The sequence below is a fragment of the Microcaecilia unicolor genome, chromosome 6 (genome assembly GCF_901765095.1).
Source record: "Microcaecilia unicolor chromosome 6, aMicUni1.1, whole genome shotgun sequence".
In the NCBI taxonomy this organism is placed as follows: domain Eukaryota; kingdom Metazoa; phylum Chordata; class Amphibia; order Gymnophiona; family Siphonopidae; genus Microcaecilia; species Microcaecilia unicolor.
Window position 1 is genome coordinate 279309244 of NC_044036.1, and position 22799 is coordinate 279332042.

General features: G+C 40.7%; 1 protein-coding gene across 1 annotated transcript; it reads left to right on the forward strand.

The window, feature by feature from the left end:
- The first annotated feature begins 884 nt into the window (after positions 1-884).
- Positions 885-20173, forward strand: PSMD5 (proteasome 26S subunit, non-ATPase 5). Its single transcript, XM_030207582.1, has 10 exons — positions 885-1267; positions 7394-7538; positions 11067-11180; positions 12625-12753; positions 14483-14592; positions 14823-14965; positions 18230-18421; positions 18537-18646; positions 19217-19357; positions 19570-20173. Exons 1-10 carry the CDS (start codon positions 1101-1103, stop codon positions 19825-19827), a joined length of 1509 nt encoding a protein of 502 aa, XP_030063442.1. The 5' UTR covers positions 885-1100; the 3' UTR covers positions 19828-20173.
- The last annotated feature ends 2626 nt before the right edge of the window (positions 20174-22799 follow it).

Below are 22799 nucleotides of genomic sequence, written 5' to 3' on the forward strand. Positions count from 1 at the left end.
AACCAGTCACAGAATCTATGACAAGGCAGAATTGGTGTGTAAAGCCTAAGATCTTTCATTAAAACTTGGGGACCATGGGTCAATTTTAGCAGACAATGGAAAAGGTGCAGGTACTCAGTAACCCCTCAAAAAAGGCCCGGACAACAACAGTTAAGAAGAACCCATCAGGAAACAGGACATCCTCACTGAAATTTGGCCATGTATTACTGTATTCTATAGAACAGTGTAAACCAATGAGCACAGAATATAGAGAGTTTATTACTGCTGTTTCTACCAGCTACAATAATTTTTTGTGCTGTTTTAGGGCATCAAAATGCGCTAGCAATTCCTAGCGCGGCAATACTGACAAAGCCCATTCTTTGAATGGGCATCGTCAGCATTGCTGCATGCGAATCACTGGTGCAGCTTGGTAAAGGAGGCACTTAGTGCTTTTCAATTTTATTTTATGATATATATCTACATATGGAAAGCTTTCAAATAAATGAAAAAGCTGTCAAATAAAACAAAAACAAAAACCCACACATAGGCAGTGATAAGCATTTGCTATTGCTTTTGTATAAATATCTTTAGGGTCATCAGAAGCAAAAATAGAGGCACATAGCGCAGCACTGAACTCCAGGATACAGAACTGAAAATAAAAAGCAAGCTCTTCAGCAATGAGAAAAAAACATTTTGAATATATAATCCTCCCCCCTTCACAGACCCCTGGAAACCCCCCCCCCCCATCCCCTCCTAACAGAAAGAATGCAAAAACAAGGAGGTTTAATAAAATAATATAATTCTCACAAGTCTGTTATTGTTTTCAATACCACCTGCGAATGTCTTGGGTCACTCAATATGGCGGCAAGCTCCGCCTACTGGCTTCAGCCGACAGAATGGTCCAGATAGGTCGTTCATGTCGTCTCCTGTCATATTAAAACCTCCTTCATCTGGACCACCAGACATCTTCCTGTTCATACTCCATGTTCAAATAAAGTTTGTAGATTAAAAAAAAAGAGTCTCCCAGTGCTGCCGGGGGTTGCTGTGGTAACGGCGGAAGTCTAGCTTGACTGGCTGCAGGTGGACGGAAGGCAGGTCGAAGCTGAGGCTCTGGGGCGGTGATGGCGGCGGTGGTAGTAGTGGAGGAGTTGCTCTTGACAGCCTCGGGGTTGGAGGAGCTCCGGGCGTTAAAGACGGCCGTACTGGCGTTGCCACTGAGCAGCCTGAGGGAGACCGCTCCGGTGCTCAGCCTGGCCCGCATCTTCTCCCTGCTGAACGATGGCGACGGGTGAGAGGACCGGCTTGCGGGTTGTTCGGGGAGAGGGTTAATGTCAGTTGGGGGAAGTGGAAGTTGATCCTTGCTTCTCCTGGCCTCAGTCCATTGCAGTAGGTATTGGAGAAGGCACAAGACAATTCCGGGGTCTAGAGATGGCAAAATATCTTAAATGATAAGCGTTAGGCTGCTTTTGCTGCCCTTGGCTATGTTTCTCAGCTTAGTCATGGTGATCTCACAGCCAGTCTAAGTTTTAGGATAGCTGCATGACTTGCATAAATCAGATTTGCATACGGTGCATGCATGTTCACTGTAGATCTCCTGTAAACAAGTGTAGACCTCCAGGAATGGAAACAAGAATGAGAGTGTTATAGTGCCTTTGTATCACTCCATGGTGCGACTACATCTCAAAAAAAGATATAGCAGAATTAGAAAAGGTGCAGAGAAGGGTGATGAAAATGATAAAGGGGATGGGATGGCTTCTCTATGAGGAAAGACTAAAGTGGCTAGGGCCCTTCAGCTTGGAGAAAAGACAACTGAGGTCTATAGACCTCAGGTTATAGAGGTCTATAAAATACAGACTAGAGTGAACAGGTAGATGTGAATGGCTTGTTTACGCATTCCAACAACACTAGGACTAGGGGGCGTGCAATGACGCTACTAAGTAGTAAATTTAAAACAATCATTGAAAATATTTCTTCACTAAATATGTAATTAAACTCTGGAATTTATTTAATACATTTATATCTCACTTTTATCCAAGGCGGGTAACTGTATTCACATACATAGACTTTGACAATCATCACATACATAGTTTTAGCTGGGTGGTAGTTACAATTATATGGAGAGGACACCTAGTCGCCTGTGTCATATAAATAGAATTCACTTATATGGACATGTGGTCACAAATAGAGTCTTTGATGAGTTGCAGTTGTGATTATGTGGTGAGGAAGCATGATCAGTAGAATGGGTGCTGGGTTTGATTGACAAGAACCACAGAACTAGGGAAAGAGTTAACTAAATTGGCCCTCCTATGGTTGGAAAGGTTTCACAAACAGATGCATTTTTAGTAACTGCTTGAATTGTTAAGTGTGTTCATATGCTCTTGGGTATCCCGGTAGGGCGTTCCACAAGGATGGGGCAGTGATGAAGGCAAGTAGACAGTTGATGTGACGTCTTAGATCTTAGTGCTCGTTTCGGTTTATATGATGACATAATGTTTCAGAAGTAGGCCAGGACTGTGCCAAATATGCGTTGATGCATCAGTACAAGAGTCTTGAACTGCACTCTGTACTGTACGGGAAGTCAATGCAGTTTCTTTAGTATTGGCTTGATGTGCATGGATTTTGGTATTCCATCGATCAATCATGCGGCTGCGTTTTGGATGATCTGTAGAGCTTGCATTCAGGATGCTGATATACCCAGAAAGAAAGAGTTACAGTAGTCAATTTTAGTCAGTATTAGGCTCTGTACAATCATTCGGAAGTCATATGGTATCACCATGTCTTTCAACTTGCTCAGTACGTGTAGTTGAAAGAACGATGCTGAAACCACATGGTCTATATGTTTTTGCATTGTCAGGTTGGTGTCTAGGAAAACTTCCAGGCAATAGACATAGGACTTCATGATCACTTTCTCACCTTGATATTCAGATATTGTTGGTAGGAATGAGTCAGGGGTCTAACCAGTGTAAATTATTTCTGTCATTGCAGTGTTTAGAGCCATTTTTGCCTGTTTCATCCAGTCAGTAATGTGGTCAAAAATGCGCTTTAGTCATAATGATAAGTCCTTTTGCTTTGTGATAGAGGTAAAGAATTGGGCGTTGTCCTCGTATATTCTATACGAGATGTGTAAGTCTTGAAAGACATTTCCCAGTGACACCATGAATAAGTTAAACAGTACTGCTGATAGGGCTGAATGCCCAGAGAAGTTGGTAAAAGCAGTTAGGGTGTAAATAAAGGTTGGATAATTTCCAAAAAGAAAAGTCTATAAGCTATTATTAAGATGGACGGGGAAAATCCACTGCTTATTTCTAGGATAAACATCATAAAATCTGTTTTACTGTTTTGGGATCTTGCCAGGTACCTGTGACCTGGATTGGCCACTGTTGGAAACAGGATACTGGGTTTAATGGACCTTGGGTCTGTCCCAGTATGGCAACTCTTACATTCTTATGACTAGGTTGAAAACCACTGCCCTACCTCACCTGAAGTCTGTAGATGTACTAAGCTAGAACCACAAGTAGCTCTACAGTTCCCTTAGGGTGTTTGGGGGAAGGGGACAGTGCAGCAAGGAGAGTGGGTGCTGTAGAAATTTCATTCTTTCTGCATTGGAAGAGTGGCGCTGACAATGTATATAGCACAAGCTGTTAATCCATCTCAGTGACACCCATGCCATGCACAAGCCATGGGAGGGTTCTAGGAGAAATCCAGTGACTGAGAGCTTTGGTACTGTTGCTAAATTTTTTATATTTATTTATGTTCAATGAGAGCAGTCTTCTGGAAAATGTTGTGCTTGTTGTTCGAGTAAAAACTTTATTTCATCAGAAGTATAGGAGTGTGGTAGCCGTGTTAGTCCACTCTTAAGGTTATCAATAGAAATCAAACAAAATAAAACATGGAAAAGAAAATAAGATGATACCTTTTTTTATTGGACATAACTTAATACATTTCTTGATTAGCTTTCGAAGGTTGCCCTTCTTCGTCAGATCGGAAATAAGCAAATGTGCTAGCTGACAGTGTATATAAGTGAAAAACATTCAAGCATTGCTATGACAGTCTGACAGGGTGGGATCCTCCCACCCTGTCAGACTGTCATAGTAATGCTTGAATGTTTTCACTTATATACACTGTCAGCTAGGACATTTGCTTATTTCCGATCTGACGAAGAAGGGCAACCTTCGAAAGCTAATCAAGAAATGTATTAAGTTATGTCCAATAAAAAAGGTATCATCTTATTTTCTTTTCCATGTTTTATTTTGTTTGATTTCTATTGATAATCAGAAGTATAGAATTTGTAGCCGGTTAATTGTTTGTGTCTGTTTTGCACCACCATTTTCGCCTTTGAATAGTGGAATGGCTTTGCAAATTTATTAACAATGTGCTTAATTAGTTTGGCTGTCTACGACAGCTGCCAGTGGAAGCAGGACCTGCTGGTACTGATAGTTGAATGCAGAGATCAAATTCATTAAATAATCTGTTGGGCTGGTTTATTTATTTATTGCTTGTTTGCCATTGAGGCTTGGCTGATCGACTGGACCTTGAAGCAGTTTGCCCCAATAGTGATAATGAGCTGCTTTCTGTGGTCCTGTAGCCTAGCACTCAACATATTCCTTCCTCCTGCTTCATATAGACACCAGCTACACATGTTCACTGGCCTTAATGAGATGGGTACAGTGAGCTATGTGGATGTTTGGTGTGCCCCAAGATGATGATGGTGCAGTGCTTGGGCTGGTCAGGACAGAATTTAGGTTCTGGAGTGCTCACTCCCCATTCTGAATTTTGCTTGCAGCAGCCCAGTTACCAGCCTTATGGACATGAGGTGCAAGAGCAGTATACTGACTGAGAAGAAATTCAGAATTGCAGACCTGCACACTGCTTCTTTGAACTGCTGCACTGTAACTCCTAGCAGTTCTCTATAGGGTTTATCTATTTAAAATATCCACCTAGTTAAAAGTACCCTTTTTCTATAACTTTAAATGGCGCATTAGATTAACCTTGTTTTTGTAGACTTCAGTGGTTTTTGTATTAGTTTAACAACGTGATGAATCTTCATAAAAACTCAGAGCAATAAGTAGAGGATCAAAAATACTATTCAAATTAAAACAAAACACACAAAATACATGACTGAATAAAACAAAACATTAAGGGCTCCTTTTACTAAGCTGCAGTAAGTGCTAGCGCGTGCTTACCATGAGACGCGCTGAGGCGTCCTATGCTAAAAGCCGAATGTACACACGCAAGCTAATTTTTGTTAATGGCTATGCATTAATAGCAACATTAGTACATGGTCATTAATTTGGAAAAAGTAAAATTGGCCATTTTCCAGCTGTAGTAAGAATGGCCATAGCACACAGGAAAAGTCCACATAAGGGTGTGCTAAGGCCACTTTTTACCACAGCTTAGTAAAAGAACCCCTAAGTAAAAGTAATTAGGGTACACATATAAAATTGTCCAAAAGAAACTTGTTTTTTGATACGTGGAGGGGCATAATCGAACAGGGCGCCCAAACTTTCCTGAGGGCGTCCTTGTAGGACGTCCCCGCGAACGGTTGGGGAAACCCGTATTATTGAAACAAGATGGGCGGCCATCTTTCATTTCGATAATACGGTCGGGGACGCCCAAATCTCCACATTTGGGTTGACCTTAGAGATGGTCGTCCCTAGAGATGGTCGTCCCTGATTTTCGGCGATAATGGAACCCGAGGATGCCCATCTCAGAAACGACCAAATTCAAGCCCTTTGGTCGTGGGAGGAGCCAGCATTCGTAGTCCACTGGTCCCCCTGACATGCCAGGACACCAACCGGGCAACCTAGGGGGCACTGCAGTGGATTTCAGAAAAAGCTCCCAGGTGCATAGCTCCCTTACCTTGTGTGCTGAGCCCCCCCAACCCCCCCCCCCCCCCCACAACTGTACACCACTACCATAGCCCTTAGGGATGAAGGGGGGCACCTACATGTGGGTACAGTGGGTTTCTGATGGGTTTTGGAGGGCTCACATTTACCACCGCAAGTTTAACAGGTAGGGGAGATGGGCCTCGGTCCGCCTGCCTGAAGTGCACTGCAGTACTCACTAAAACTGCTCCAGGGACCTGCATACTGCTGTCATGGAGCTGGGTATGATATTTGAGGCTGGCAAAGAGGCTGGGAAAAATATTTTAACATTTTTGTTTTTAGGCTGGGAGGGGGTTTGTGACCACTGGGGGAGTAGGGGGAGGTCATCCCCGATTCCCTCCGGTGGTCATCTGGTCATTTAGGGCACATTTTTGTGGCTTGGTCGTAAAAATAAAGGATCAAGTAAAGTCGGCCAAGTGTTCGTCAGGGACGCCCTTCTTTTTTCCATTATCGGCCGAGGACGCCCATGTGTTAAGTACACCCCAGTACCGCCTTCAGTATGCTTCCGACACGCCCCCCGGGAGCTTTGGTCATCCCCGGGACGGAAAGCAGTTGAGGGTGCCCAAAATTGGCTTTCGATTATGCCGATTTGGGCGACCCTGGGAGAAGGACGCCCATCTCCCGATTTGTGTCAAAAGATGGGAACCCTTCCCTTTCGAAAATGAGCCCAATGGTCTTACATGCATCCTGTGGGTAGATAAAGGAGTATATTTGAGATTTAGGAAGTAGGGGCATAAGATATTTGCAATATGGAGTGTATCTATGGTGAAGAATGGATATATATTTTGTAGTATAGTAGTTGATTTTATACTTCTTGACTTCTGTAGATTTGTTTACATAAAATGTTCTTTTAAGTTGATACACAATTCTAGTTTGATAAATTAGGTGAGGAAGAGTGATGCAAACATGTCTTATAAAACAAATAGCCCTTTTCTGCTTTATAACTGCAGTAGTGCTCTTGTGAAAGAGCAACAATTAAATGAGGATAAATCATGACATACACTCCAAATCCATCATCTGCAAATGTAAAAAATGTCCTTTCCTGTATTGCACCAAGATCATTCTTACTAGGTTATATGTCAGTCTTCTTCTCCTCCCCATTCAAATTTGACCTCCATTGGTGCACAGGAATTATTGCATTTTTACAGACAAATTTAATGTAATATAAGCTCTTTTTATAATAGTGTTGGAAAATGCTAAACATATAATTTGTGCTGTAATTAATGAGTTTTTTTTTTTTTTTTTGCAGTATATGAAGCCAGCCATGTCTTGCATGAGCAGGACTTAAATAATAGCATGGTATATTCTAGAAAGGGTTATTCTGTTTTGGTATAATAAAATTAGAGAAATGGGTTGCAGTGATTTTGAGTCTGTGCAATTCCTGAAATGATGGATTAGATGGAACTTTATAATCTCAGTTTTCTTGTGTTTACTAAAGTCTGTGAAATCAAGTAACCTTCACACAACTGTCATTTTCCTGATTTCACAATATCAAATTTTACCTTGATTCTGTCTTTTCCTATGTGCAGAGAACAAGTTGCTTTGTGTGTCACTATTTTGGAACGGGTCCTTCAGGCTTTGGAGCCAGTTCATGTGGCCCGAAAATTCAGAGATGAACTCCAGAGGGGTCTTTTTCATCCTGATGATGCTGTAAAAATTCTTACTATATCTCAGGTAAGCCCAAAGACCTTAACTCTTTCTCTTTGTTACTTTAATAGAACAAGCCCGCTCCTGGCTGTTTTTGTCTGTGTAATAAATGAAGATGAGCTGAAAAAAAGAGAGCGGCCTTGAAATGTGATTGGAAATCCTTTATCATTAACCTTGGGCTTTCTTCTAAATGAGTTTATATTGACTCATAATTAGATCATGATAATATTCCTGAAAACAGGATAAAAATGGGCAAACATCTTAGGCTTTATGTTCTTCTCTGTAGAGGTTTTTAAGGGAGGAGTTTTGATACCAAGTAGTGTTTTTCATATAAAATAGTTTGTAAGCACTTCTTTGGAATATTAAAACTTTTTTTTCAAAGGAATATTTCCATAAACCTAGGGCCAGATGTAGCAAGGTCTCTCCTCATTGAAACACAATGAGAAAACACCTTTAGAAAATAGTTCCTAAAACCTGAATGTTTTGATTTGTAACTTATCAGTAGAGAGGTGTGGTAAAAATTTGAAATTCCTCAAAAAGAATACTTGATTTTTCTGTTAACCAGCAGGCCTGAATCAGACTTTGACCACAACTTTGAATTGCACTCTGGAAAAGGCCAAATCTGCTCATTGGTCTGATGGAGGAGTAGCCAACTTATTAGTACAGTGGGTTGAGAATCTGGGGACCTGGGTTCAATTTCCACTGCATTTCCTTGTGACTCTGGGCAAGTCACTTAATCCTCCATTGCCCCCAGGTACAAAGTAGGTACCTGTATAAAACACGTAAACCTCTTTGATTGTAACCACAGAAAGGTGGTGTATCAAATATATATCAATATTGATACATTTCTTATATACTGTGACACTCCCCAAAAAGGGTCCAGAGCAGTTTACATCTTATAAAACATACAATCAAGCTGTAATAAACCCAATGATAAAATACATTATATAAACAAATAAGGCTCACTAATCAACTAAAATTAAATCATCTATAGTAGACATTAAGCAAACAAAAGGGTCTTAAGTCTTTTATGAAAAGACAGATAATTGGAAACAGTTCACATATCAACAGGGAGAGGATTTCAATAAGGAATCATAAAGTTGGAGAAAATGGTTTCAACTATTTTAAAAAACCAGATCCCCTTCAAAGCCATAGGTCATAATATCAGCAAGCTATGGAATCACATTGAAAACCTACCCATAGGAAAGCAAACTAGATCTGTTACTAAAGACAATAAAAGACCGTAAATAGCCTAGAACACTATACAAGCTGATTTAAACAAAATTCTCTGCTGCATTGGGAACCAATGTAATGCTAATCTATAAGATGAAATGTTATCAAATTTTCCAAGATTGAAAATCAGCCTAATAGATGTATTTTCAAAGTTGCAATTTCCTTGAACGTTTGGCCAATAATCCCAAATAACGAGCATTACAATAATCCAGATGTGGAAGAACCAGCATCTGGACTAATAAAGCAAAAGCAGATTTATAAGATCATATTTTGATCAATCTTAATTGCCTCAATTTAAAAATTGTCTTTCTCCAAAGCTGGTTAATTTGAAGGTCAAAAGTCAGAGAGGAGCCTTATATCACTCTAAGGTCTCTGGCTTTATCTTCGACCAGATTGTTCTATCACAAAATAAGATCTATCTGCTTAGGCACAATAAATTCAGAACTACTGAACCAAAGGATTTTTAGTTTTATTAGAATTAAGTTTCAACATATTTTCTAAGGCCCAGTGCTGGATCTTTTCCATGCAAAGAGAAACTCTATCCGCCGTATCTTGCAGATTAACAGACGTAGGTACTAGCAGCAGGATAATGTCTGCATAATATAACATCTCATCTGAATTCAACTGAATACTACCTATGACAGAACAGTGTGTTTTAAACCTGTAAAATCTACTTTATTAAACCTTGAAGTGCATTTCTCTAGTTTGGCCAGCAGGTGGCGCATGTTTTATGTTACAGCTGTTATAGAAAAGTGAATGCCCTCTTTTAGTTTCACTCGATGAAGAAGTGAATCTACAGTACTGTGGGCAGTATACTTTTAAAACTTGTTGACTGAGCTCTGATTGGCCTGGAGTTTGAAGTTATCCAGTAGTTGCTGGCATTTACTCCAGTTTCAGCCCAGGAGAAGAGAGAGAGAGAGCTCTTTGCTGAAGCCCTGTAAAAAATAGTTATATTTGATAACTGGTGAAGAGCTATATGCCCTGATCTCCCCAGGTACTTTCTAGGAACTAAACAAATGTTTAGTGTTATAATTGATCCATATTTCAGTTACCTGTTATTGTTTGCTGATTGCACTTTTTTTTTGTTCATTGTTCAGTTTTTTAAGACAATAAACAATTTAGTTTGTTGCCTCTCTGTCTAGACTGATAAAGAATCCTAGTAGTTTGTATGTTGGGTTTGTGAGTGCTTTCTGGGAACTGTGGGACCACTGGGAGTGTGGCCCCAGTAAGCTAGAAATCACTGGGGATAATTGTAGAGTGGGAGACTTGCCCAGAGGTGGTTGTGACCCAGTCGGTGGGAGGAGGGTGCTAGTGTAGAGCACAAGCAGCAGGTGGACCTGAGCAGTGCTGGGGATAATCCCTCTAAGTGGCTGCAGGGTAACCTCAGGCGGTCGTGACAAAACCTAAAGAAGCCTTGAAGAAGTTAAAAAGAAGAGGGGATAAAGGAGAGCCTTGAGGTGTACCCTACATTCTGGAAATCAAAATTGAGAAGAAACATGATCCATGCTAACTTTATAACTCCTATATGTTAAAAACTCCTGAAGCCACTTCAGCACAGGGCCCCCAATGCCTATCCCAATTAACCTCTCCAGTAACAATTTGTGATCCACCTCACCAAACGCGGCAGATATGTCAAATTGTAGCAGTACTGTTTGTTTCCACAGACTCGGTTGCTTTCTAACATAAGAAGTCAGTACTAAAAGAAAAGCTTCTGTGCTGTGACCTGGTCTGAAACCAAATAGAGACGTATGCAGACATGAAAATTTGTTCAAATAATCAGTAAACAGTCGACTCATGTAAGATTCTGTGAGCTTAGTAAAGAAAGGGATACTGGCAATCGGACAAAAGTTTGAAGGTAAAATAAGATGTAGATCAGAGCCCTTGGATATCGGTGTTAGAATAATTTTACCCATATCCAAAGGAAGAGATCCTAGTTGTTACAAATCATTAATACCTGAAGTAACCCATTGAATAAAGACCAAAAGGGCCGTAGAAAGCAAATATTTCAGAGTGGCATCCAAAAAACATTGTGAGCCCTCTAGGGACAGAGAAAGTACCTGCATGTAATAAATGTAAATTGCTTTGGTTGTACCACAGAAAAGCGGTACCTCAAATTCATGACCCTTTACACTCTTGATTAAAATTCCATTCAGCTGTATGCAGGGTTTTAATTAGGCCCTCTGAAGTTCTCATTTCATTATGCAATAATGGAAACTGGGTACTGGATAAGACTTCAAGAGTGCAGAAAGTTGTGTTATTGTTAAATGAGTAATACTATAGCTATAGATTTGTATTAACATTATAATGTATTACTTTTTTAAGGTTGGAAGGATTGTTGAAAATTCAGAAGCTGTTACAGAGATTCTTAATAATCTTGAGTTACTGAAGCAAATTATCCTTTGTGTTGGAGGAGAGAAAATATCAGTAGCCAAAGAGGTAAAGTCTGCAAGCTAGTGCTACAGAGAACAGGAGGATGTAATGTTGATGTTAGTTACAATAAGGAAAATGTAGTAGAAACTTGCTGATAGTTAAACCTTGCTGCTTATTCTTCTTTGAAGTATTCTTTTCTTTTTTTTTTTCCAAATTATTATTGTTATTTTACTATTTTTCTCCATTCCAAGTCTTTGTTGTATCTGAAGCTGAACAGACCACTATGGAAACTAAAACTGCCAGTTCTAAGGGAGCAGGGCAGACCAGACTAACTGCAATTCTGAAGTAAACAGGCCGTCATAAGTGGTCACAATTTCTAGAACGATTTGTAGCTGGGTCCCCCTTCCAGGACCCAGCTGGGCTCGACCCTGCTTAGCTTCCTTCTTCATCCGACTGTTGCCTCGCTCCACACCACCTTGGCCTGTTCTGGGAACTCAGCATCAGACCCCCTGAGAGCTTGCAGGACTTCCTCCTCTCTCTGTTGTTTCCACAGAGGCTCAATCAAGGCAAAACGTTTATAGAAAAAAAAACTTTATTTTCTTGCTTCCATTCAGCATAGACACAAAAGGAAAACACCTTACTCCCAGGTTGTTAAGGTTTGCTGCCAAAGTCTCATTCAGGGTTTAAACAGTCCATATAACTTCACTTTAGCCAAAATTACTTCTTTTAGGGAACAGTACATTATCAGAAAGAAAACACAATAGCTTGGTAGGTTGCAGGCCCAGACCTTTCCAGTATGAAACAGTTTACACAGTCTTTCTTACAGCACAGGTTCACAGCTTTGGTCCCACCTGGTTCAGACTGGGGTTTCAATTGTGCCCAGCCCTCTTTCTCTCCCAGGGGCTGCACCTGTTTCCTCTTTAGTAGAGATCTCCCCCAGCGCCTCAGTCTCTCTCCTCTGGTCTTCCACCAGTCTCTCCAAGGCACAGCTAGCCACCCTCTTACAGCAGCTTTTCGGGTTTCAGCCAGAGCTCCAATCTCCATCTGTTCCTCCTCTACTCCTTCAGTAACCTCCATTTTATCCTCCTCTTCAACTTCCCCCGCCCCAACCTCTCCAGCTGGCCCTCATCACCTTCCTCAGAGACCATTTCCCAATCTTCTATCTCCTCCCCTAACTCTTGCACAGCCGGGTGGGGAAGAGAGGGATTCTGGGACGGGTAGTTCCTCCTCTTCTTCCTTAACCCGGCCAACCTCTCTGCCTCCGGTAGCCCAGCTTTCTGAATGTGGGTGTTGTGCACATGAAGTGTGCCCCGTTGGGGTTCCCCGGCTGCCTGCACCCCCCTTCTGCGTGCCTTCCCGGATCCCCTTTCACCTACCCTCTCACAGAATGTAACAGTTTTTTTTTTTTAGAAGTTTCACATTAGTTTAGAATATTTTAGTGAATTTGTTTCTTTGTGATTTTTCTTTGTTTAGCGTCTTATTGTGGTCTCTTTTCTCTCTCTCTCTCTAGGCAATAGAAGCACTTGCAAAAATAGCCCAGACCAGAGCTGGACTGGATTCTTTGTTTCTCAGCAATTTGCTAATTGATTTGAAGAATGTCATGGCAATAAGTGATATTGTGCGGTACCGGGTATATGAGGTAAGAGAAGTTATGTACACATACTTTACTTTCAGTTGCAAAACAAGTGATACCATTAGTGTACTGAATTGGAACTCGGTGACAATAGTCAGCGTGCTATGGTAGATACAAAGTACTTCATGTGCTAAGTGAATTCCCCAGAGACTCAAAATTATACACCCTTTAGTACATTTGACCCAAAATGGCTGTTGTATTTGCTCTACAGGCTGTGCCAGGCAAGATTGAGTTTAGCTTGATTTGTTCAGAGTAGCCTTTTATTCAGTGAAATTTGGAGATGTGCAAACAATTTATACACAACAATTTATCACTGTGGGATAACGCTCAATATTCTATTATAAAGGATGTGAAAATCATACTCTCTTTGGCTTTAAATGGGAGAAGAATTTTACAGAATTGAAAGCTGTGTGGTGAATCTCATCTCCTGCCCCTGTTGCCTCTGTTAGATTGCTTTCATGAAGGATGCAAACATTCTCCAGACATATAACATAGCTCCATTTTGCTTCTTCAGATAAGTTTTTCTAACAGTAGTTGACAACTGATGTGATAGGTACAGAATTTTTAAGTTAAACATATTGGAGACGGCTCATGGTATGTGATGTGTTTGGTGTCACCATAACACAATTACTTCACTACTGATGGAGTTAGTAAGGGCTGGTTTCCTTTCATGAGCTGTGTACTTCTATCTGCTAGGTATATATTGATAAACGTTACCATGTTGCAGAAAGGCGCTGCTCATGTTTGCTTGTAGTGTGAGGAGACCTGAATTCAGAAATAAGCAGGCAGTGCTCAATCCTTATGGTACTGAGCTCTAACAGTGGAAAGCAGATATGGCAGTGAATACCTTGATTTGCAGCAGCTTTCTGTTGTGGGTGTGTGTAACAGAATCTGTACAAAACAAGCTCTTTATTAGTTGGTATCTAGTTCTTCAGTGCCTGAGGCATTGTTCTTGTAAACATAAGAGAAAAAAATGGCAGTATTTTAAAATAATAAAATGTAACAAAAGAACATGAGTGAATTTAAAACTCAACTGACTGTGTGGTTCATAATGACAGAAGTTGAGTATTGCTACTGTTCATTGCCACTCAGTTTTAGTCACATGGGGCCAGATTCTATCTATATATGGCGCATTAAAAAATCCATGCAGAAAACATTTCCACCTAAGCGTATTCTATAAGATTTAGGCACGGCAGGTAGAATACTCTTAGTTGATATCTCAGCACCTAAAACTACACACTTCCATTTATACTGATGAAAACGTGGTGTAAATCCCTGCACATAGATTTATATGGACTGGGCCATATTCTGTAACAATGCACGTAAATTTGGGCATGGCCACGAAATGCACATTTCCACGCCCATAGCCACGCTCCTTTTGAACTGCGCGCTTTAGAATTTAGGTGCAGTTCATTACTGAATACGCTTAATGAGTTATGCGCGTAAATTCTAATTATTGCTAATTAATGGTCATTATTGCTTGTTAAGTGCTGTTAAGGTGCTGATTGGCTTGTTAAGCCAATTAAGTTAAACGTTATGGAATATGCTTAGATTTCAGCACAGAACGCTAGGCACGATATATAGAATCTGACAGATGGTGCCTTTCTTGACGACCTATTTGAATTCTTTTTGTATCCTGCCATTCATGTTTTATAAGAATTTTGTGTGCTTTCAGCTGTTGGAAATTGTATTCCATATAATGTTAACACTAGGATTTTTTTCTCTGCTATCATAGCTGATTGTGAAGATCTCTTCTGTGTCGGCAGAATCTTTGGATTACTGTACAAACAGTGGGCTGGTATTGCAGCTCATAGATGAGCTCACAGGTGATGATATTCTGGTCAGGTAAGTCTGTGTAGAACATCTTGCATGAGATGATGTTCATCATTCACCTAACTGGACAAGAAATATTATCAATTGTGTGTTTATTGCCTTGAAGCAAAACCCAGTTGGTAGTATTCTGGCACCTTTTGCTGTGTAGAAGATTGTAAATGGTTTATGCCTGTCTTCCTGTGATCTTAGCTATTTTTGTAGGTGTGATGTGAGTATCTCCAGTTTACTTTGTTTTTCTGCAGGGTCACCTGCACAGAAATGGTAACAGCACTGGCCTGCACCCAACATGGCCGCCAATATCTGGCACAACAAGGAGTGATCGATAAAATTTCTAACATGATCATCGGTGCAGATTCTGATCCTTTCTCTTGCTTCTATTTACCTGGTAAGGTCCTGGTTAAATGGCATTCTTCAGTGCAAGACAGAGTGCTATGCCACAGCTGATTATTAAGAAGGTAGAAAATATATCTTGGGAGTGATTTTAAAGGCAGTTGAAAACATGTCTGTCGACCTGTGACTTATAAATATATCTATTAATGTAGAACATGGTTCTTGCTTGTGACAGTTTTTCTCTAGACACATTTAGCCAGTATCACAAACAATAAAAGATATCTGAATGATAAGGTTAAAGTGGCAGGGAGACACTCGGAAGGAACTTCTAGCTTGAATTTAGAAGTACTTTTGGAAGGTCACTTTAGGTACATGTGCTTTTTTCAATATATTTCAGCTTTGTTCCTTGGATACAAACCACAATAATATAGAGTAATAACCAGAGAAAAGAGAAACAAAACAACCTAATTTTATTAAGAAGTTATTTTTTCAGTACTGTGGACTTAGTGCATACTTGGAGTCCTCTTTTTGTCCCTAATCTGTGTCAAACTCCTGATCAGCTTTTGGAAATGTGTTGAAGGACAACTGAGTAAAAACAGCTATTGTTAGTAATATGTAATTTATCCTTAAAATTGAGTGTGTTACCGGAAGATTGGAGGGTGGCCAATGTAACGCCGATTTTAAAAAAAGATTCCAGAGGAGATCTGGGAAATTATAGACCGGTGAGTCTGATGTCGGTGCCGGGCAAAATGATAGAGACTATTATTAAGAACAAATTACAGAGCATATTCATTAGCATGGATTAATGAGACAAAGTCAACATGGATTTAGTGAAGGGAAATCTTGCCTCACGAATCTACTACATTTCTTTGAAGGGGTGAACAAACAGGTGGATAAAGGGGAGCCGGTTGATATTGTGTATCTGAATTTTCAGAAGGCGTTTGACAAAGTACCGCATGAAAGACTCCAGAGGAAATTGGAGAGTCATGGGATAGGAGGTAGTGTTCTATTGTGGATTAAAATCTGGTTAAAAGAAAACAGAGAGAAGGGTTAAATGGTCAGTATTCTCATTGGAGAAGGGTAGTTAGTAGGGTTCCCCAGGGGTCTGTGCTGGGACCGCTGCTTTTTAACATATTTATAAATGACCTAGAGATGGGAGTAACTAGTGAGGTAATTAAATTTGCTGATGACACTATGAGGGGCATAATCGAACGTCGCTGGCGAAATAGATCGCCAATGAAGTATTTTGGCAGCGGTGCAACAGCTGGCCAGAACCGTATTATCGAAAAAGATGGCCGGCCATCTTTTTTTCGATAATACAGTTTAGCCCGGCCAAATGCCAGAGTTCGCCGGGTTTGAGATCGCTGGTTTTGTTTTTCAGCGATCATGGAAAAAAATGCCGGCCATCTCAAAACCGGCGAAATCCAAGGCATTTGGTCATGGGAGGAGCCAGCATTTGTAGTGCACTGGTCCCCCTCACATGCCAGGACACCAACCGGGCACCCTTGGGGGCATTACTAACAATATTTTAAAAATACCAAAAAAGCCCCCAGGTGCATAGCTCCCTTACCTTGGGTGCTGAGGCCCCCCAAACCCACTCCCCACAACTCTATACCATTACCATAGCCCTTATGGGTGAAGGGGGGCACCTACATGTGGGTAGAGTGGGTTTTGGGGGGGGGGGTTTGGAGGGCTTAACATTTACCACCACAAGTGTAACAGGTGGGGGGGATAGACCTTGGTCTGCCTGCCTGAAGTGCACTGCACCCATTAAAAAAACTGCTCCAGGGACCTGCATACTGCTGTCAGGGAGCTGGGTATGACATTTGAGGCTGATAAAAAAAAAGGTTTTGATTTGTATTTTTTTAGTGTGGGAGGGGGTTGGTGACCACTGGGGGAGTACGGGGAGGTCATCCCTCATTCCCTCCAGTGGTTATCTGGTCAGTTGGGGCACCTTTTTGAGGCTTGGTCGTGAAAATAAAAGGACCAAGTAAACCCGGCGAAATACTGCTTAACGCCTCTTTTTTTTCCCATTATCCGCGAAAGCCGGCCATCTGGTAGCCCCGCTTTTGCTACACCGCCGACACGCCCCCTTGAACTTTTGCTGGCAAGGCGACGGGAAAGCGGTGATGCTGTCAAAAAAGCTGCTTTCGATTATACCGATTTTGCCGCTTTTGAGACTGGGAGGATTGTGAAAAATTACAAGAGGACCTTACGAGACTGGGAGACTGGGCGTCTAAATGGCAGATGACATTTAATGTGAGCAAGTGCAAAGTGATGCATGTGGGAAAGAGGAACCCGAATTATAGCTACGTCATGCAAGGTTCCACGTTAGGAGTCTCGGACCAAGAAAGGGATCTAGGTGTTGTCGTTGATGATACGTTGAAACCTTCTGCTCAGTGTGCTGCTGCGGCTAAGAAAGCAAATAGAATGTTAGGTATTATTAGGAAAGGAATGGAAAACAAAAATGAGGATGTTATAATGCCTTATGCTCCATGGTGCGACCGCACCTCGAATATTGTGTTCAATTCTGGTCGCCGCATCTCAAAAAAGATATAGTGGAATTAGAAAAGTTGCAGAGAAGGGTGACGAAAATGATAAAGGGGATGGGACAACTTCCCTATGAGGAAAGACTAAAGCAGCTAGGGCTCTTCAGCTTGGAGAAAAGGCGGCTGAGGGGAGATATGATAGAGATCTATAAAATAATGAGTGGAGTTGAACGGGTAGATGTGAAGCATCTGTTTACGCTTTCCAAAAATACTAGGATTAGGGGGCATGCGATGAAGCTACAATGTAATAAATTTAAAACGAATCAGAGAAGATTTTTCTTCACTCAACGTGTATTTAAACTCTGGAATTCGTTGCCAGAGAATGTGGTAAAGGCGGTTAGCTTAGCGGAGTTTTAAAAGGTTTGGACGGCTTCCTAAAGTAAAAGTCCATAGACCATTATTAAATGGACTAGGGGAAAATCCACTGTTTCTCGGATATGCAGTATAAAATGTTTGTACTTTTTTGGGATCTTGCCAGGTATTTGTGACCTGGATTGGCCACTGTTGGAAACAGGATGCTGGGCTTGATGGACCTTTGGTCTTTCCCAGTATGGCAATACTTATGTACAGTTAGCCACAAAAGTAAATATGTATGGAAATGTTCTGCATTAGAAGGCTTGTCCTGTATAATAGCATTATACATTCTTACAGAGTTTCAGCTTACTTGACTTTTTATTCAGCTTCATTTTAAGTGATCTTTTGTTTGTAATTATCTTCCAGAAAGTACTGTTGTCATATTAGTTTTGTGTTTTTTTAATTGCTTGTGACAGGGTTGGTGAAGTTTTTTGGGAATCTGGCTATTGTGGACAGTCCCCAAGAGATATGTGAACAGTATCCAGTATTTATCAATAAAGTCTTTGAAATGGCCGAAGGTCAGGACATAACTATGATAGGAGTGGCTGTGGACACGCTTGGAATTCTGGGATCAAACGTGGAAGGAAAACAGGTTTTACACAAAACAGGTTTGTAGAATTATTTTTTCCTTCACTGTAGTGTAATAGTTTTGTTTGTACATCATTAACTGGACTGCATCCTGAAAGGAAAAGGAAAGATTTTCTTGATGTATCTGTTTTACAGCGAGCAGATTTCAGAACCTCTGTAAGAAGTTAGGTCAACTTGCGATGAGTGCCCCCACAGAGCTGAGGCTTAGATGCTTGGATTCCATATCTTCTCTTCTTTACCTGCCAGTAAGTAGACCAGCATTAAGGGTAAGCAAATTGTGTATTTCACTAATAACCAGCATGCTACATTGAAATACAGGGATGGGGGTGGTTTTGAAAAACTGCGTTATTTATTTATTTATTTATTTGTTACATTTGTATCCCACATTTTCCCACCTATTTGCAGGCTCAATGTGGCTTACATATTACCGTTAACGGTATGAACAAATACATGGTAAAAGGAAACGGTATTTGATTCCTCCATGCAGCATGTGGTTCTTATTTTTTCTACAGTAATACTGCAGCCTTTTAAGTCACTTAATGGCTCATTTACTAATACTGCAAGCTAACACTGTTTCATGCATTATTTACCACAGGGCCCATTGCATAAAATGAGACCTGCAGCAGATAACGCATGCTTGCTGTTTTAATAAAAATGGCCTTTCGATGTGTGAGCAAAACTCTCTCGATGATATTATGTTTTATCTCTGCTTCCTGAGAGAGAGAAGGTTGTGTGAGGAGCCTCTGCTCCCAGTCATTTTACTTCTTTCACATCTTGGTACTGGCATTTACTACTACTTTTTGTCCCCTGTTTAGCCAGACCAACATACAGAAGATCTGTTAGTGATGACTGAATCTTGGTTTGCTTCTTTGTCTACCCAACCACTGGACCTGTTCAAGAATATCAGCACCCAGCCTTTCCCGGATCTCCACTGTGGAGCTCTGAAAGTATTCACAGTAAGATCAGTCAAGAAGCTTCTTTGTTTTTTGTCAAGTTAACTTTGTGTGCTGCAAAACTAATAAGTACTGAATATCTTTTACTAACTTTGGCTAACTTATTTTGACTTCACCTGGAAGGCTTGTGGTCAGTGTACATTCATAACTAGTTTTGTAGGTGATTGAGGCATTTAGGTGTAACGGCCTAAAAATATTCAATTTCTGTTATCCAGGCTATTGCAAACCAGCCCTGGGCCCAGAGACTGATGATTGACAGTCCTGGATTCGTGGAGTACATTGTAGACAGAACAGTGGATCCTGACAAGAGTTCAAAAGATGCCAAATTTGAACTGGTGAAAGCACTTGTAAATTCTAAATCAATAGCAGAAATCTTTGGAAACCAGCACTATCTAAGGCTTCGGGCATACGTGCGAGAAGGCCCTTATTTTGTGAAAGCTATTTCTACTGTTGCTGTGGAAGGAGCAGAATAATGACATTGACAGAGCCCTTGGTATGATCCAAAAGCAGTTTCTGCATCCTCCCACATTCTTAAGGTTCTTGAATTCAGGAAAGATGACATCACAAAAGAAAATGCTGAATCATTTGCTGTGATTTTTCACACAGCAGCTGCATCATTAATGAAGTGTGCTGTAATATTTTCTCATGGAAAGATCCATGCAGATAGCTGTTATATATGCCACTTGTATTCGAAAAACTTTTGGCCACAGGTCGGTATTCCTGCCTCTGCTTTTCTGCTGAGATGGTCTGCTTAGGCTTTGAACAGCTGGGGATTAATTTACTGCCATGTCTTCACAATAAACACCTGGTTAATCCCTTCTCATGGTTTGTTTATTTCATGTCTTCTGTCATTTCAGTGCAGTAGTCAGTATTACAATCTCAGATTTTGAGCTAGAACTGTACATTCATAAATTTCACAAGGGTGGAATTTGACGTTCTGCCATGAAATCTTCCAGGTTCTTAGTTTTTTTTTTTATAATTACCAGTTTGTTAAAGTATGGAAGCAATTTCTTCCTACCAGTTTATCATTTGCCTCTTTGTGTTGGGTTCACATGAAAACAAGGTTTATTTGTTTTGTTTGTTACATTTGTACCCCGCGCTTTCCCACTCATGGCAGGCTCAATGCGGCTTACATGGGGCAATGGAGGGTTAAGTGACTTGCCCAGAGTCACAAGGAGCTGCCTGTGCCTGAAGTGGGAATTGAACTCAGTTCCTCAGTTCCCCAAGACCAAAGTCCACCACCCTAACCACTAGGCCACTCCTCCACTCCTGTTGAAGTTGCTTGCATTGGCCATTCAATGTTTTAGCATCACAAACTTTGTGGCTTCCAAGATCTATGGAAGAAGCTTTTCTGGCATTAAACTGCAGCTTACCTGTTGTAAATAAAGACTCACATTGGAATAAAAAAAAAACACACACAAAGCCAATGGGAAGTGACCTTCATATGAGAAAGCATGTGTAAAAAGCAGATAACTAGTAACCAAACAACAAGGTATTTTAAAATCACGTGACCTATTTAATTTAAAATTGGAAATTTTTAATAAATTAGCAAAAATTGCAGCCCAGTTCCAGTAAGAGACCGGTGTTCAAAACAATGAGGGAAAAAAGCAAAGCCCCAAAACAATTAAATGCAAATAACTTTGCAGAACTTTCCTTTTTCAAAGGAGAAATGGTTCCATGTTTTTATTTTCTCTCTTCACATGATTGTACTTTTTGTTGTCACCAAGTCTTACAAAGCTGGCAGAATTTTTAATGGCTTATAATGTTTTCTCAGTCAATGTCTGATGCTTTAGATTGAGAGAACAGCATATGTGTTAGGAATAAGACACTTATTTTTCACACATTTTCCCCTTTAATGGTAGAGAGGTTAGGTGGTGGTATACAATAGCCAGCCTTAGGTTTCCTATGACTGTTGATATGACATCCTTGAAAATATCAATGCCTTAAAGTGTTCAGCCTTGAAGGAGGACTATAATTTTTTTTTTCAAAACATTTTTGACATTTTATTTACCTGAGTTCAGAGAGCTCAGATGACTTGTGCAGGGCATGGCAGTCATTAATGACAGACAAGAACTTATGTCCCAGAATGACTCAGAATTTGGAAAATATTTGTATCATCTTGTTTCCATCTTATATTTTGTCAGCCCTCTCCTTGTCTCCAGCTCCTTGTCTGTGTGTGGCATGCAGCTCTCTCTCTTTGTGTATGGAACGCAGCTCCCTGTCTACATGCAGAGCGCAGCTCCACCGCTTGTTGAGTGTAGCTCCATCTCTGTGTGTTTAGCACAATTCTTCTCTGCAAATTGGGCGAAGTTCCAGGGTGGTATGTGGAGCACAGCTCTGTGACTGTAGGTGCTACACAGCTTCATGTCTGCGTAGGAAGCATAGCTCCTTGTCGGTGTGTGGAGCGCTGCTCCTTGCCGGCATCTGCAGCACAATTCCTTGCCGGTGTCAGGAGCGCAGATCCTTGTTTGTATGTGGAAAGTAGCTTCTTGTCTGCGTTTTATACACAGTTCCATCACTACTGCAGCTTCAGTTCTGCTGGTACCTCTAACATCCAGCTCTTTCAGTGGGGCACTGCTCATCCTCTGTCTGTTACTCTCAGCTTTTTCTCAGCTTGTTCAGTGCATTTCTATCTTTGTCAGAGGTGTGCAACTCTTTCTCTGCCTGTGGTGCGTGGCTCAGTTTGTGTGCTTTGAGTGCAAATCCATTTGTTCTCGTTGAGCACGGATCCTACTCTGAGATTAATGAGTCTAAAGATTTTGAGGTATGTGGAGATAAATGATAAATAGTGAAAGGACAGTGTGCCTAAAATGGGCTTGAGAAGGAGTGAGGATCACCCACTCTCTCTAAAATATCTAAAGGCCTGGTATTTCCAAAAATGTTTTGAACTTAAGTTTGTTTGTAATGGGTTGGGGGACTTGTATAAGCAATGTTATTCAGTGTAATTTTTATTGTGTATTTTTATTTAGTGAGGTGTGTCCTCAAATAAAGTAAAGTAAGTCTGACTGTAGATACTGTCTTATCTCAAAATGTCCTGCTCATTCTGCTGGAGGGAGATGATTCTCTTACCACTTAAGAATGTTCATATTTGGCATTTTTTTTATTTGTAATTTATATTGTTTTTTTCACATCAACCATGTTAAACATGCATTTTGTATTTTGCTAAAGGCTTTTATTTTCACCTCTGGCGGTAACCCATCTTTTTCCAACTGTGAAGCACTCACCGTGAGGTCTGTACACTTTCTCACGCTGCTTCCAGACCATGGTCAGATAGTTTTCCTACTTCCTCTGGTATTGTTGTCATTCTCACATCTGAGTTATTTTAATGGAAATATTTTAGCATCCGATGAAGAAACATAACAGTGGGGAACTAAACCATTAGCAAGCTTCCCATAAAGTATAGCAAAATGTAACCATGTGCTTTATCTTGTGTGGTGCTGTGTAT